This window comes from Cyprinodon variegatus, unplaced genomic scaffold (assembly GCF_000732505.1).
Source record: "Cyprinodon variegatus isolate N-32 unplaced genomic scaffold, C_variegatus-1.0 Scaffold213, whole genome shotgun sequence".
NCBI lineage: Eukaryota > Metazoa > Chordata > Actinopteri > Cyprinodontiformes > Cyprinodontidae > Cyprinodon > Cyprinodon variegatus.
The window spans coordinates 465545-483449 of NW_015150666.1; the positions used below are offsets into that span (position 1 = coordinate 465545).

Here is a 17905-nt window from a genome sequence, read left to right on the forward strand (position 1 = left end):
TTTATTTATTTTTTTTATTTTTTTTTTTTTTTAGATAAATTTGATCAGAATAACAAACTGAAACCAAATTTTAGCCTTCTCCTAATTTTGCGCCACTTTTGTTTTGTTGAGAGAACTGACAAGAAATAATAACAGATTATTCCACATGGATTAGGTTTAAATTGTGTGGCCCGAAGGCAGCTTGTTTAAATTGTATTGCCTCCCCTGAGATTTCTGCATCTGTCTGTTCTCTTTAACAAATGATACACAGTAGGAAGACAAATTGAGATGTGTATAGTGTGTCTGTGTTTCTACCTGGAATAACCTGGTGAAGATGTCAAACTCAAACACTGAGATATAGTCGTTGCAGGTAAGATCTATGGTGGATTTGAGGGCCATGGCCTCCAAGCCGGAGCTGATGTTATGAAACTCATGGAGAGACTGCCGGAACACCTTCCAAGGCACAATGGTTCTGGAAAAGAGGGCAACAACCAGATATTCACAGTCAGTCAAAACCTTATGATTAAAGCTTACATTTATTTAATAAGTCATTATATTAAATCCCTAGCACAGGGTAGGTGAAAATATGAAGTTATACTGCTATAACCTGTATTATGGCAGAATAAGAGAAACTGGACTAATCTGTGTTGAGTTTGGACTTAACTGGCTTCTAAATAACTGAATATGATTGAGATCAGTTTGTTTTGAAATGTGCTTGAGATAATGTCTGTAGGGAACTAGTGCTATATAAATTTACAGAAATAACTCTGCTGACCAGAACCAGCGGATTAACAAACAACAAAGGATCTAGTTAATTCTCAACAGAAAAAAGGGAAGCCCAAGGTATATTGAAATAGAGGAAACATAACAAAGCTTTTGAAATGTACCCTATGAGAGAGGTGCGTGAGCTTTTAACACACGCACTGCATATTTAGAAATCAAAAGCATTAGTCCCAGGCTTTTCTTGCTGGCCCTCCTCCTCCTTTTGGTTAAGAAGGTGTTTTTTTTCTGTGAACACCTTTTTTATGCTGTTCTCATCATTTTTCACTTCTTCATTAATGCATATGGTTATCCAACCTCTCCAATAATGGGAATACTTCATTTTTAAAACTATACTTTTGTTTGGTCAAGCTGAGTAAACATGGCGGCATCACATTTTTATGCCATCCTTATTAGTGCAATATATACAAGTAAAAGTAGTGACAAATTCCCTGCAATATAGTTCTCTACAGACAGATAAACAGGTCATGCTTACTTGTCCCCAAAGGCGCGTCTCCAAAACTCTGCAGCATCAGCTTTGGTTATGCGGAAGTTGTCACCCTGAAACAGTCCATTAGGGAAGATGGCTTTCAGCTCCGCCAGCATGTGACTGAAGATCAATGACAGCTTCGTCAGGTTCCGCCTGCAAAAGTTAAGAAATTTACCCTTTTATCATTTAAAAAACTCATTAGTACTGTAGCGTTATCTTACTGTAAAAAAGCATCCACACAGCATGTCAGTTAAATCCAAATAAATATTGTTTCGGTAAACCAGCCCCGCCGAGGCATGATAAACAGACTAATGTAACTGGAGGCTAAATTATCTACAGAGCAACGAATTATGTCATAAATTAAAAAATCTGAATAAATGGGAGTCAGTGAAATCTTTCTTTTTTTCCAGCGTTTTATTGTCATGATACTGTCACAAGTACAGCGAAAGCAAATTCTCTCTCTGCATTTAACCTATCCCCTTGGGGAGCATTGGGTTGCCATTTGCAGCCACCCAAGGAGTAGTGTGGAGTTAAGGGTCTTTTGCTCAGGGACTTAGAGTGGCATTCTGGGGGAGTGGGTTTTGAACTGACAACCTCAGGATTCCAACCCCTATGCCGTAACCACTAGGCTGACATGTTGACTTTAACAACTCTCTCTTTAGATGTAAAATCAACCTTTAAAGATGTTTTCCTGTACTGTACTCTCTTTATTTCTTCTCTCTGCTCTTATTTTTTCCCACTATCACTTTCTTCCTTGTCCCTTTCGTCTCAATCTTTGTGTCTATTGCATCTGAATCAATCACAAAGGAAATCATAGTATCAGAGCAAAAGGATGAGAGTAAAAGCTGTAATACTCCACTTCTTAAGGTAAATCTGCTGAGCTTCTCCTTGACACCAAGACAACAATTCTGAAAGCTACATGGGCCCATAAGCAACAAAACCCACAATAATGACAACAAAGTTAAAAGTAAATGTAAAATATTTTTTCTGCTCACGCATCGACTCAACTGATAATTTTACTAGAAACTGAGTTCAGATACAAAAAAATACAACAATCTATGGATTTTTAAAAATCCAAAATTAACAGCTAAACAGATATAAAACAAATTGCAATATAATTTATTTCTAATAAAAATTATTTATTTATCTTTTGTTGACTGAAAAAAGAAAATGTCCTCTGATGGCGTTTATCTGGCTGCTGGTAGAAATAAAAGTAGTGAAAATATCAGCTCCTATAGGTTCCACTGGTAGAGTTCTATGTATTGCAAGTACTGTTTGTCCTGCGGCAACCACACCAGATTATTTCTGTACATGTGGTTTTAGAGCAAAGCTGAACTTTTGGCTGTGACAGACCATAAATAGACCACATAAAAAGATGTTTGCACATTGAGTTGTCATCATATATATTAGGATATAACATGCATAAAAGAGATGGGGGGGAATATCTGGGCCTTCCTGAGAAGCAGGTCATGTTGTCCTTTAAGTGAGTTAAAGTGAGCATCTTCAACGACATTGATGGTGGGCTGTCTTTGTGATCAGTAAGGCTGGGTATTGGCTTGGGTGTTGCGATAGGTGTCACGATTCTTGGGTCACAATAAGATATTACCGCAATATTGCAATATCACTATATACTGCGATATTTTTCCCAGCTATTAAAATTTGATTTATAGATAAAAAAGCAAGCGCTGTGAAGATCAGCAGAAGATATTGATCATTTAGATATTTTTGTATCCATGTTGTTTTGGGTTTAAGTCAGTCCACGTCTTCCACTGTGACGGCCTCAACTACAGATATGATGCTGCGCCGCACAGCCAAAGGGTTCCACAAAACTATCTGCTAGAGTGGGGGGACAGAGGTAGCCCATTTTCCCTTATCATTTTAGGTAAAGATGTTTTTTTTTTTTTTTTAAATCGATATTAGGAACTGAAAGATCGATATTATATAGGGCATCTGAAGACCAGCCAAATCCCACACCTCTAGTGATCAAAAAAGGGACTTTCTGACTTCCCAGGAGGATAAGTACCAATAGGGTCCCAATTCAACCAGAACCGTGTATTTGGCGGTAGGACTCTAAAAGCATAAAACCTACCACTACGAACCTGTCTGTGGATATGGTGTTATGCAGTGATGTTTCTGAACAAACATTTGATTCAGACCTGAAAATTATTTCCAACAGACTTTTAGCGGTTTTCTTCATAAAAACAGGGAACTCTTTTCACCCTATCCTATAGTCTCGACTTATAATGAATATCAGGAACTGGTATCACCTGCACCACACAGACAGTACTTGGCAGAAACTGCTGTAGTTTATTTAACTTCTGAGAAGCCAGTTTTTTTTTTTCTCTCATCAGTTTCTACCTACATCTGGTTCTTGTTAGTGTCCTTAATATCTACACATGATTCTAGACTTAACACTGTGTTCTATGGTTTATGCTGTACCATAAGGTTATGATGCATCCCTCCCCTGAACGACACATTTGCATACACAGCTTTTCTTAAAAGTTAGTGACTGGGAAAATGTCTGTATAGGCAGGTGTGCGTTTACTGCTACTTAATAGGAGTTAAAAAAAAGGGCTGTTTACTCAAAACTGAGATGCAACCATATAACCCAAGTTGCTCTTGCTCAGATGAGATCTACGGGTGTCACCTCAAATTAAAGTTGGAAAAAAGTTTGTAAATTATTTAGATGAGTCTCTTTTTTTTTATTAAACTATACTGTTTACACAGCAACCTTCACAGATCTACAGTAAGCATTTATTATAGGGTATATAAATCTACAGCATGAGGTATTTACCGATATTACAAATACTGATACAAGTGAAGAGATGACAGGAACTGCAGAGAGATTATTGCCTGAAATATTCAAGCAGGAAATTGAGACATCAAAATAAAGAAACTTCCTCTAAGAATTGGTATAGCTTCCCTAATAATCAAATGTTCAAAGACAAACTTTTGCAGCTCTCCTGTAGACAAACTGGATGAGTTAGAAATCAAGGCTGTAAGGCTGGTCAAAAGGCGCAGAGAGGAAGAAATGACTTATTAGTTGGAGCGGAAAAAGAACCCGACAAGGAAGCTGAGAAGAGCGCAAACAAGAAGAAAAGTAAAAAGGGACAGTATAGAGAGAGAAAAAATAGGAAATGAGAGCCTATCCTGTGAAATGAAACCCCACCGTTCAGTTCTCTGTGCTGAAGACGGCATAACTAAAAGGGCAGCATGGACCCAGACTGAGCCGGTAAGGCTGCATTGACATGCACAAGACATTCGCTAAAAGCACTGCTATGCTGCAGCTGCCCCACGCCACAGCACACACCCAGCGAGTAAGGGGAGGGGGTGGAAACTGAATGAGGAAGGACAGTAAATGAAAATGGATTACTAAGATTGGCATATGTTGAAACCCAGCCAAAAAAAGTACTGTTCTCACCAGAAGTTTACTTAAAAAATCTTTGACACTTGCACCCTCTCAGTAGTAAATGATTTTCAAAACAGTGAACACTTGTTGTGTTAACCGTCTAACACTATGAGGTTCTTTTTCCACTCAAATCTACAGAACAGACCTTAAGATGAATGCAGCAGCAGCGGCTGCTTTTGAAGTGAGCAATACACTCAACCGTAATGCTCAGAGACAAATTAAACAATAAGCTACTCAGCAATTCTTTGAAGAACTTGCAATGCTTCCGGAAAGAGCTTCTTTACCTTGCAGTTTGATCATAAAAGGAGAGTGTTTCTTCAGCAGTATAACCTCAACAGTAGGTCACCCGCCATTTCTTCAGCTCCCTGGCTGCACCAGCCCGTTTGAGCCTTGAAGGTGTCGCCTCAGCCATTCAGCTTCTGTGTGCTTTTATCTCTGTTATAATAATCTCCCACTATAATCTGCTTTCTTCTGAAACATAACACAAAAATCTCCTTTAGGTTTGTAAGGAATTCATCCCACCTCTGTTACTGATGTGATATTCATTTCGATTAAGTATATTTACCCACTCTCTGCCTTCTCTGAATTTAAAAGAAACGCCTCATATTCAGAATTGAAACTTCTGAAAGAACTTTAAATATGAAATTAATACATACAGTTCAATAAATGATAAGAGTTTTAAAATTAAGAGTAATTTCATTTGAAAGTGCTTTACTGGAGAGATTCATGTCTGTCAAAGAACACTACTGCCACCTACAGGTTTGTGACGTCACGGTGCGGTATGGACTGTTGATCAAGTCCCAATTATGTATCTGGTGTTTGTCACAATGCACTATTATTCAAGTCATCTTGCAAACATTCTTCTTCGAAATGGTGGCTACATATTGGGTGTTTTTTCTCTGGCCTGAAGTCCGATGGCAAATCCTCCCTCTTCAAGTTGGCAATCCAACGACAAACACGTGGTGGATCATGAATCGGGAAGGTGAAATAGCTAATGGTTTTTTCACTTTTACCCGATGTATTACAACATCCAACTGCCATACACATGGGCATTGTCAGTTTAACTATAGCTCTCGCGAATTTCAACGGTGAAATCCTCTCGATATCTAAAAAAATTTGTGATTGCAGATGTGTCCAGTAGTTCCTATTGATTTTGCTTGTAAAGCAGGGAGAATGGCGCTAGGCTAACCGCACCATTACGACACTGCCAGAAGATGTCAGGAGTTACTATATTTGGGCAAAAATGGCCGCTCCCGGACTCAGTGATTGCGACGAAAATTATTGTTTTTTTTTTCTGATTAACACTAAATTTATAAAATCACTGCAAAGATATAAATTTTAGGTATAGATAATGATCCATTGATCATTCCTTGCTAACCGGACTTTTTCTTCAAAAGATCCATGGAGGCTACAGATTATTACCATCCCCCCCATGTGATTTCATTTCTTATTCATCAGATTCTCAGAAGGTTGATACACACAGTCTGGATTGAGGTATAGGAATCTAAGAAAGCTGAATAGAGTTTTCTACCGCTGTGCACAATCTATTGCATTTCTTTAACAGAAAAATGCAAAGTGTTGCTTAATAGTGAGGATTTTCAAACTTACAATCAAAATCTGCATCATATGTTAACCCTTAGGTCACTGGGCAAAGACTTTGTAGAACCACTGGTCATTGCAATTACACATCTAGTCTTTTCAGGTGTCATCACAAGGTTTGCACATCTATAGACAGAATTTGTCAGGCCCATCCTTCCTTTAAAACACCACATACTCAGATCAAATCAGGATTACAATTTCTCTAACTTTGAAATCATGCAGCAGTCACAGACTGGTATCGATGTGATTTCATCCATACTACTCTGTAGTAGCTTTAACAGGTGTTGGTAATTTCTTTTGGATGCTAAACCTTTTCAGTCTAAAGTAGAGGTGAATGATTTATCTGCTTTAGCATATCTGCATTAAAAGCCAGAGAGCAATGCAGAACCCAGACCAAATCAACAACTGTGAAAACTGCTGGCATGCTGAGACCGTGCAAGAACTCTCATTGATTATGACGGCTGAGTATTTGCTGTGAAGCTCGTAGCTGAGGGAGTCTGATGCAGAGTAATCTGAGGGTTACAAATTCTTGAGATCATCTACAGATTAAGTGTTGCTCGGGAGATCTTTCCTCCAGACAGATGACAAGAATAAAATAAAATTCTGAGCAATGCTAACATGCTTAACAAATGCTTGATATTATTCCTTCAGAGGAACCTAAAAACATGAGTAAATATCCTTTTTTCAACAAAAACTTGATTCCAATTCCATCCATTTAATTTCAAAAGTGAAGTTGTAGTAAACCAACCAGACAGCATAAGCTAATACCAGCTGCTAGTACCTTTATGGACACAAACAGCCCAATTACAGGCTTCTAATCAGTCAGTGCCCCCCCCCCCTCCAGCTGCTTTTTATCTTTCTAAAGAAAGTGGCTCGCTTTATTTGCTTTGTGTGCAGTCAGTTCATCAGGATTATGATCCTACTTAATATTCTGTTTGAAGTGGCAGACCCCCTGCATAGGCGACTGAAGCTCTCTGAAGCTGGCCAGGCTGTCAGGAATTTCCTGCTGCCATTTTTAACAGTTAAAAGAGAATATAAAGCACATTTTAGGGTTTGTGGTAAAAGGTGCAAGTACCAGAAACTAAAATGGAATATTTTTCACCTGTTATGCCAATTTCAGTTAATGTAGGCATCTTATAAACTATTTTGCCAGAAAGAAAAAATGTAGCAGACCGATAATCAGAGCACCCTATTTTCTTTGTAAATAAATCTCCATTCTCCTACGTTTTTAAAACTACTGGAGTTTAACACTATATTAATTTATTATCCATACTTTTATGCTGATAGCTTTGCAGAACAAATGACTGCTAACATGTAGTGTCTGTCTCCCAGACGGCTCCTCTATCAGCTTCTCTGACTGCTTTACGGCGATTGTCCAGCCGGCAAAAAGCTCAGTTTTCCAAACTCCAACATCTGCCGCTCTGGATGCTGCTCCACCAACTGAATGTGCTGCAGGACGCACTGCTGCTAGTGCTAAAATACTACTGCTGAACCTCTGGAAGGCATATACCATAGACTTTCCATGTAAACCAGATGCCCTTTTTAACACGTTTGGTGTTAACGCACCCTAAGTTCCTCTGTGACCTGTCAGCCATTAGCTCACTAATGTTATCCAACCTTGAAGGCCTTCACAGAACAGTTGGTCTGAACAGCATATATCGTTTTCTTTCTTATTTATTAAAGAACTACGAAAAAAATACTTTTTTTTTTGGTTATAAAGCAAAATAAATTAAAAAGCAGTTTAAGGTGTAGGACTACTTTTTCGAACCAAAGTAGCTCCATGACTTGAATAAGTATCTAAAATGTGATATTATGAAAGACCCACGAAAAACAAACTTTTTGAACTGTCACGTCATATTAAGTCCAGCTCAAACTATCCCACGATGCACACCCTACATTTTACTTTAATTAGGTTCAGTTTTGAGTCTCAAATCTTAGTGTGCTACAGCTTTTAGCCAAAACACTAACATTGCAAGCAATATGTTCCCTGCATGATAGAGCACTTATTAAAAAATTCAGTCAAGTTACAATACAGCAATACAGGAAGCTTCATAAGGAAGTAGGCTCATAGAACTGCTCAGTCAAACAAAAAAAAAAAGAAAAACAGGTCTTCCCGTTCATTTACTGGTTCGGTTTGTGGCTACAATTGGATCAGGAGGTGGATCAACATCTAGATGACAAAGCCAAAGATGCCATATAATTTAACAGGTATACATTTACATTACATCTGTGGAACAGCTTATATATCAACATTCAGATAGACTTAGAAATGGGGCATGTGAAAGCAAACAACAGCCTAGTATGAAGCACAGACTGTTGCAGCTGTCTGTTGCACCAGAGCTGTAGTCAATGAGTCTCTGTTTTGAATCTTGTTTTATGGCAGATCATTAACAAAAAGAAGGGTATTTGCCAAAAAAACAACAACACAAAACAATACAATGAGTGAGAGGTTTTTATTTACACCTGCCAATTATTTTTCAGTGAACACGCAGGAAATAAACATCCAACGGGAAAAAGACAATATCTATACAAGAAATTATTAATTAGACCCGACTGAATGACTACTATGATGACATCTAGTGCTAATCAAAGTACTAACTTTGAGAGGGCAAGCCTACAACTGGTAAAGTCTGCCTCTGTCCTCTCTGTCGTTGCATTTCTCCATCCTACAATAGCAGTTTTGTGCTGTGTGTATACTGGGCAATGGCCAGCACTTCCATAGCCAACCACTACAACGGTCACTGCTATTTAGACTGCTGTGCCAGCAGTGACCATGCAAACCGAGTGGGCTACCACGAACGGCGACCTACCCTCATCCAACACGTTTGGACTACCTTTCTTTTTCAGTGTAACTCTTTGCCACAACCACAGCAAAAAAAGCACAACCTTTTTAGAACACTACGTTTTGCCCTCCCATACTATATAGCGACCTCTGACCTTGCAGCTGGCTTCTCCCTTCCTGTTTCCTGCTAGCTGTGATAAAGAAGTGCAGCTAGCCAGCCAGCACTGCAGTGCGCTAACACAACACAGCCAGTGCAGGTCAGGCTTAGAGGAACAGAGCCTGTCTGGACTGGTAGCTGCAATATCATCATGCAGCTAGAGTCGCTGTATCTGCTCAATAATAAAGCACAAATCCAGATCCAACAAGAAGGGAGGAGGAGCTTTTTATGTAAAATTTTACATTAAAAAAATTATACAAATCTGAGATACAAAGAAATGTATTGTAATAAATTAACTTCAAAGATATCAGTAAAGTGACAGCAATACAGCTCCTCTCAAGAGCAGAAATATGAAGTCGAGCATGTGTCATGTGTTTGTCAGAGCAAACACAAACCAAGTCTGGAGGCTTTTAAAAAGATGTTTTATGTTTTGAGTTAATAGAGCAAAAGAAAACACTGGCAAGCAGCTGTGAGGGATTTTACAAGACTCAAAACAGTACACATTTCCACATTCGCTCTGGTGAGTCAAACCATCAGGAATCACCAGCTTTACAGATCATCAGCGTTTGATCAACAGGGCGACTAACTGATGAAATAGAATAGCAGTCAATCACCTTCTGAAGAGGAATTTTAAAATACTGTTGGTGGGGGTCTGTAAGAAAGAAAAACACCTTAGTTTGCTCCATTTGCTTTCACAAATTTTTAGACGAGGCCAAACAATGCCATGCAATTGTAATGGGCTGCTTTAGGGGCGGGATTGTCCTGATTGAGAGTGAAAAGCGAAAGCCAGAAGAAGAAAGTCTGTCTTAGCATTTGGTTAAAACATTCACTTCTTCACCTTCCTTTTAACAACAAACAGTTTGTACAACATTGTTGCATCAGCCCTCTAAATCCTCATGCAATGGTTCTCTAAACATTTTAAACACCTCATTGGGTTTGTGGGTATACTCAGAGATTATGTCGTTTTATTCTTTATTTTCCCTCTCATCTTCTTCCCGTTCTACTTAAATGGAACCGTTCTTAGATCACACCCTCTCTTCCTGTTTTTGGATGAACCATGACAGGACAGACAGCAGGATATAGTTTAGGTTATGCGTGAAAGCACTGTCAGAGGTAAAACACCATCCCAAAAAAAATAAACTGGAGCTGCATTTATTAATGCAATGTTAATATTGCATATTGCAATTACAATTTCATGGAAGAATTGGTTAACCGTTATATCTAATGCTACTTTTGTGCCCATATACGGAATTAAGGGAATAATAATTTATGAGATGGTAGTTTATGTATGCATCTTGATGTAAGAATTGAAAAATTAAAAACAATTTTAAGTACTCCAAAACTAAAAATATCAAATTTCTTTAGCTTACCATTTGGAAACAAGCCAATACCAGGCCTGCAGCAATTCACTTAAGGATTTTGACCAGCTTTGAATATTTGTACATCCATGGAGCCAAATGCATTTAAATGTTGATTTACTTTTTGTTTTTTTAACCTAGCTCTTCTTTTCTCTCTACTTGCTCACCTACCATATTATTAATCACAACTTAACCAAAAAAAGCCAAAGCCCAATAAGTCTCTGACAGAGCTTTAAAATGCTGTGAGCGCTGTTATTAAATACTTTATTAAAGAGTTGCTTTAAAGGAAAAATAATTTATATGAACACAAACAACCAATTCTCCAGGTTGTTGTACTGCAAAGAGGGTAATCTCAAGCAAAACATAATGATCTCACTCAAACGGCTGCAGACAAAAGGATGACCTTCAATTATTTGTTCTAAACATTGCCTTGACATCTAAAAACAGGTGATTGCTGTTTCTACTTTCTTTTTCGATGAAAAAAAAATAAAAATATTCCGGTATGCTGATGGAATTCTGGGTAATGTCCACTGTTAGGACTTAACTATTTAAAAACAGACTTGAATGCTGCTTTTTCTTTGTCCATCACATACATTTCTAAAAAAAAGTACATCAAAGTTTACGGATGCGATTAGAGACCAAGTAAGGAGTTTTAGGGCTGATGACGATACAATACTGATCCTCGATATAGGCTGCAGATATTTCTGAGCCAATTCTTGAAGCAGATATCAGCCAACCAACGTATGGATCTAATTGCAATGTGAAGAGAAATGCAGAAAAGGCTCAAAGGGTAGTAATACTCATAAGACACTGTGTAGCGCAACAATCTTAATGTGTTTTAAATCTTCATTCTTTCCCATCCTCAGAACCACAAATTACAGGACTAATGTGAGAAAATCATCCTAAGAGATTTTAATTCAAAACATGACAGCTAGATTTTACCTTGATCCTCCATCTTGGCTTATCGAACACTATATCTGAACTCACTTATCTCTAAACACCACACACTGCTTGTTCAAAGCAGAGCTGATAGTCAGTTGTGTCATCCTAATCACCATAATCTAATAGTGCGAGGATGAAACGAGTTGGCTACTTAAGATTCTACTGTGACATAAATAACCAAGAGGTTTGCCTGGGTGCGTGTCTATGTTTGTGCAGGTCTAAAAAACATACCTGCGCATAAAGCCGTGAGGAGGCAAGTTTAAAAAGAAGCTGAAATATTCTGTTACTTAAATGTGAACCGCTTCTTCTGTTCCAGGTAAAGCAGCATTTTACCTATTAGACCAACCACTAAAAGATTACATACAAACATATACAGATGTACATGCTCACACCTGATTAGAATAAATAGCTAAACTAGCTATTTAGTAGCTGTTAGCAGTGTAATAAAAGATAGCTGAATAAATAAATAAAAACCGCTGAAGATTTACAACTTATAAAAACCCTAAACTCAGCTAAAGATTTGTTTTAGCTAAATAATGAATAATACAATGAATTATAACAGCTGAAAAAAGACCTGTTAAATTTCTTCATAATTAAAAAGGTGTATATGGGGGTAAAAAAGGCTAAATGTATGCCAACAGCTGGATGGATGAATAACAATTATGCAAACATTTGCATTGAAATTAATTTAATCCGTTACATTTCTCAATGATTTCAGCCAATGTTGCAAATGCAAAGATTGCCTACATTGCAAGTGCATTTATGATAAGATGGGTTCCACAGATAGTCAAAGTGTCAGCCTGTCCATTCAGACCTTTGTTCCACATGGGTGTCAACAACGCAAAAAATAGGAAGTCATAATTTAGAACAAAGGTCCTTGCCTAAACGAAAACGGCAATACAAGAAAAATAACATGATAACATGTGAAAGTAAGAACAAAACCCCAAGGATTTGGTCTTTGTTCAATCTTTGAATGTCTTCATTTGCCTGGAAATCACTTCAAGAGCAAGTTTTGAAGCTCACTTTAAAAATAAAAGGTCTAAGATATAAAATTACAGACAGCCAAAAGAGCAGCAGGTAAGTGTGTATTTTCAATAGATTCAACAACACTAAGTCTCATGCCAACCATGCAAAACACCCATGTGCATCACATGAATGAATCGAAAGAAAAAAAACTCCAAAACTTGGGAAAAAAGGTGCATAAAAACACAAACAAAATAAACAGCATTAGTTGTGGTTGGAAAAACTTCCCAGGAAATTTTCTCTCTCTGAAGCTGCTACTTAACACCACAGAACAACAGACTACAGTTCAGATAAGAATGAAGAATTGGGTCCAAATTATCACTGAACGAAAAGCTTGACAATGGTCCGGCTGCAGGGAAGGCTGGATGACTAAAAACTTGAGGAAGTTGTTCCTGCTGAACATTGTAATAATATCACATAGGTATTTGTGGAATGCACTTTCCTATTGTGTGAACATCCAATGGTAGATGGTGTCAGAAAAGGAAGCTAGCTGAGTTGGAAGAAAATTCTGAAGAAAAGCCATGGTGGTATGGGTCGGGGTTTCAGATAGTATAACCGTGCTTTTGACTTCCACTCCAACAGGTTTCAAGTAACAAATAAAGTTAAATAAACTTTCATCAAATTTCTGACTTCAACACTGGGAAGCAGGAGCAAAAACAAGCTGTTAATTTGAACATCAGGCTTGAACAACATTAAAGCCATGCCCTATAAAGTGCACTGCAATATACAGCATGAGCTGTATATTTTACAAATAGCAACTAAAAACAACTGTTAGAATATCCTACTGGTTTTCAGGTGTGAAACCCAGCATAAAAATAATTTAGTGACTTGGTGTGGCAGTGCATCAGGAACCACAGATCGTTTCCATTGTAGCTAAGCTTTAAATTAAACCTCTTCATTTCTCAATTCCTCAAACTAATTATCATATCACGTATAAAGTTGAAAAACAAATTGATTTGTCTGCATATAGACTAACTAGGTTAATTATTTTAGTCCAAGTAAAATGCACAGGTGGTGAGCAAAGGCAGCAAGTATCAATCGCATACAGTGCATTTCAGCATAGAAGGGGGATGCACTCAAAATTAATGCTAAAATTAGGCCGATATGCTCATATTTATGACCATAGACCGTCCCTACTTACAGTGCCCTAGTTCTAAAATCTGGTCATTTTTATAACCTGGTTATAAAAATCCTGGTAAGAACCCTGACATGAGTATTTCATTTCTAAATATATAACGCTTAACAGCAGACATGCAGAACCACCCAACAGGCCAGGGAATCTACCAATTTACTTTTTATCTGAGGAAAAAAACCCTGAAACATTCTACAATTAACTATTCCTCGAATGTATCACATCTCTTTATTTCACAATTAACATTTACTTTGATGCACTTGGAATTATAAATAAGAATGATCATTGGGCTTTGATCAAATTTACCCCACTTAACTAGATCTGCTGTTAAGGATTCATTATTATTATTTTTTTTTTGCGTGAAAAAATCCGTCAGAAAATGCATAATTTCCTTTTTTACTCTCTCACTTTCTACAGTCTACCCCTCTGCACAACTGCATCAGCCTGCAGCGTCTAAGCTCACCACTTCCTGGAACCAGCTGGATATGTCAGCGCTGCTCAGGATGCAATGGAGGCACAGCAAAGAGACCAGAGGGGTCAAACTTCCTAAAAATGTCTAAAATATCTCAACCAACAATTGTTTTCCTCACCATCGAAACTTGATACATTGTACAAGCTGATCAGGTTGAGACAACATCCTTTATGTTTTCCATATTTGATAAGATGAAACTTTGGTTTGACGTAAATTCACATCTGATCTCTTTGTGAAATTTCTTTCTCACAGAGAGGGCTGAGATGTCTGTGCTGCGTAAGGTTAGCAGAGGAAATAAGTGAAGCGAACAAGGAGGAAGTGCTGACTGTGTTGTGTGGACTCCCTCTGAATATGGTATGTTAGTGTTAATAATTAAAAGTCTTACTCACAGCAGAATCACTTTTTCATGCTGTGAACAGTGAACCCTTATTTTCAACCTCTCCGTTTAAAAGCAATGTTAGAATCCTAACATTTTACAATTTCCTTTTAACACATTGACAATATTTGTGACTCATGAGAGGAACAGATCAATACATGAACATTACAGAAAATATAATATATCAAATGTGCTAAATGGTTTTTTCCCCAATTTTGGAGAATGAAATTCTTAACACAATGAATTATTTCAAAGCCTGTTTCATTTAAATCAATTCCAATGATTACAGATACTTAAAATCCCATATGTAGTCTCTCAGAAAATTAGAACATTGCATACTAAAAAAAAAAAAAAAATCTAAGTAGTCAAAAAACCTCCAGAGGTTTCTTGTCTCTAAATGGTCTCTTTGGGTCAGCAGGCTACAAAATCATGGGAAAGACTGCTGGATTGATAGATGTCCAGAAGAAAGTTACTGCCACCATCCACCAGAAAGATGATAAGCCAGAAAAAGTCAATCTTATAGTTGGTGTTTTACCGTTCTGAAGTCCGGCATATCCACCAGAAATTCTGGTCAAGGCTGAACTGCCCAATAGTCCCAAGTCATCTTTTCAAATGTAAGTAATGGTTATATTTACTTTGGGTTCTAGAGTCTGGAGGAAGAATGGAAGGTCAGAATCCATTCTGCTGGAAACCATGATGTTTCCACATGCCGGCTGCCATGCCATCTGATGGTTCAATGACCACAGCATTCGTGTAGTGAGTAAACGAGCCTGACCTCGACCTCTTCCAGATCTTTCAATATTGTCAAGCCCCTTGACGATTTAGCCAGCGCATGCCTGATGTACGAAAAATCAGGCAAAAACGCTGGCATACGTTGAATAAGTTATGGGTCAGTTTTGTTTAAGTTATGAGCACACAGGCACACGTCGACATACAGCAAGTACGACGAGAAATTTTGAGCATGCTCAAAATTTTGAGCATGCTCAAAATTTCTCAACGTATTTGCCGTATGCCAGTGTATGCTCATACGTGGGTCATAGCTAATTGTAAGTTACCCATAAGTCATGGTTTCTAGCTTATCCAAAACCTAGGAGTAACTTGTGCATAACTTATGGGTAACTGTCTGTACCCTCCAGACTTGACCCCCATCATAGGTTGAATGAGATATGAGTGTGATGGATCCTCCCTGCGTTCACGCCCACGGCAAACAAACTTCCTAGGAGACATGACCCTGAATCTTTCTTTCCTCCTTTCCTTCCTCCCTTTCAACAGGTGGTAAACAGCAGCTAGGTTAATACTGCGATTATAGAAATGTTTTCATGTAGGCCGGATGCCTCCAGGCGTTGCTGGGAGTTCTGGACTTGTTATGAATACTCTACTTATACCCCCCAAATTGAAAAAATGCATAGAAAGTTCAGTGCATGCCAGCATTTTAGAAGATTATGGGACATAGGGCATACACCTTGGCTAAATAGTTAAGGTGTGACGAGGCTTAAGGACAAAAAACAAAACAAAAGAAACCCTAGAGCCATGAAGACCACTATCAAAGCAACCTGGACTTCCATCACGCCTCACCAGAGGGACAAGCTGATCAAGTTAATGTCACACTAATTAAGACAGGAAGTCCAGGAAAAGTATTGAGTACATAGAATGGGCATACTTTTCAGAAGGCTGACATCTGTTTAGAGTATTCAGATGACAGTATCTTATTTTATCTGAGCAATCCATCAAAATACTTCAAAATAGCCGAGTCCCGATGCAACTTTTTAATTTCCAATGCAATACCAACCTTGCAGCTTTGAGAATTGGCTAATACAGATACTGACCTGATATATTGGCACCAATTCTACCAGCTAGTTATTTTACAGTGTAGAACACTAGAAAAGAATTGATTGAGTAATATTACAAAAACGGGGAACACGAGTCAACAACAAAAAAGTAAGAAAACAACTGAGTCATGTAAAATTAACCAATGAGTTACAGAAGCCTTTAGCATTTCCATTAACATGAAAATATCAGAGATTTTAGAAGCTGCAGATAAAATCCAATATCAGTATTTTGGCTAATACCATGCTTGTAATCCAATATTAATATTGGATCGGGACATCCCTTCTTCAAAATCACTTCATTTACTATAATATTTAGTAAACACAGATTTTTTTCCAGTTAGTTATTCTATGTTCTGACCTCAAAGTGGATTTCAGAGACATCAAATGAGAACTGATGACTGTAGCTAACTGGCTATCCATGCATAACATCTTAGTAGAAAGAGGTTACTTAAGTTTGTTTAATGGCTTTATAACCCCTCCCAAGTAACTAGCACCTGCAGTTAGTAAAACTGAGAACTAAGGTAATTTCAGAGGTTTTTCCCCAAACTGGCAATAGAATTAACACCTGATTATTTCTTTATAATGCAGAGGGAACGCAGCATTATGAGGCATCGTACACACTCAGGACACCAGGTGTTTAAGCTGAGGTCTCACACTAATGGAGTTAGGGACAGTTTTTTTTGTTTTGTTTTTTTAAAAGAGTATTTAGCCATGTGAAACACACAAAAGCAAACATATTTTTTTATTTCATTAGTTGTTTTTTTTAACCTGTAGATAGTTTTTGCTACAGGATTTCTCTCTCTACTTTTTAGGTCAGTGTGCCAACTCTATTGTAATACTTCATACTAGGTCTGGGCAGAATCTGTATTTGCAATACAATCTTAATTTAACTCAACGAGTCAAAGAGCAGAGGACTTCAGTTTTTGTCGCATTACATTTAACGTTCAATAAGGTTTCCCACCAGACAATGGAAGACAGCGTTGTAGCTAGCATGTAGATCTATGCTTAACAGTAGAAGGTAGCATTTTCACAAAAAAGTAACAGCAAAGTCCTTCCACAACAGCTTCTGAATAAGTAAGGAATCAAGATCATGAAAACAATGAAACTCTGGAGTGAAACATCGAAATGCAGATGTTTAGTGCAGTGGGAAATCAAACTAAAATTGTAATTAAAATATTGGTTAAACAAAAAAATCTCAATTTAGATTTTTGGCAGTATTTTTCAGCCCTACTCCACACTTTTGTTGGTACAATGACCTTAAAGACGTGTCTTATCTTATCTTATATTGATAAGTAACTCAAAACTGCATAGTCAAAGCTGTGTGACAATTTAGCAGCATGGATTGAGATTATCCTTTTAGTTAGACCTCTGACTCAAAGCTCTGCTGCAGCCTAAACACATTTATCCTGGTTTCTCTTCAGGATTTTTACCAAGGATCGTTCTTCAGTGGGCTGATACCCACCTGTGTCACAGCCACTGTCTTCTTCATTCATACAATATCCACCTTTGTATTTAAATGCATAGTTGCTGTGTTTATGTATGCATTTTCCCGCTTTCAGCTGGAATTTCTTTTCAAGCAGCTTCTCAGTGCCGTGAAG

The 17905-nt window shown here is 37.8% G+C and overlaps 1 protein-coding gene across 1 annotated transcript in view; it reads right to left on the bottom strand.

The window, feature by feature from the left end:
* Positions 1-17905, bottom strand: part of cbl (Cbl proto-oncogene, E3 ubiquitin protein ligase) — a 48734-nt gene that overhangs the window by 20711 nt on the left and 10118 nt on the right. The window contains exons 3-4 of the mRNA XM_015380427.1: positions 1235-1381; positions 295-451 (exon numbers count right to left, since the gene is read on the bottom strand). Of these exons, the coding sequence (XP_015235913.1) occupies positions 295-451; positions 1235-1381 (304 nt within the window). The remainder of the gene's footprint in view (positions 1-294; positions 452-1234; positions 1382-17905) is intronic.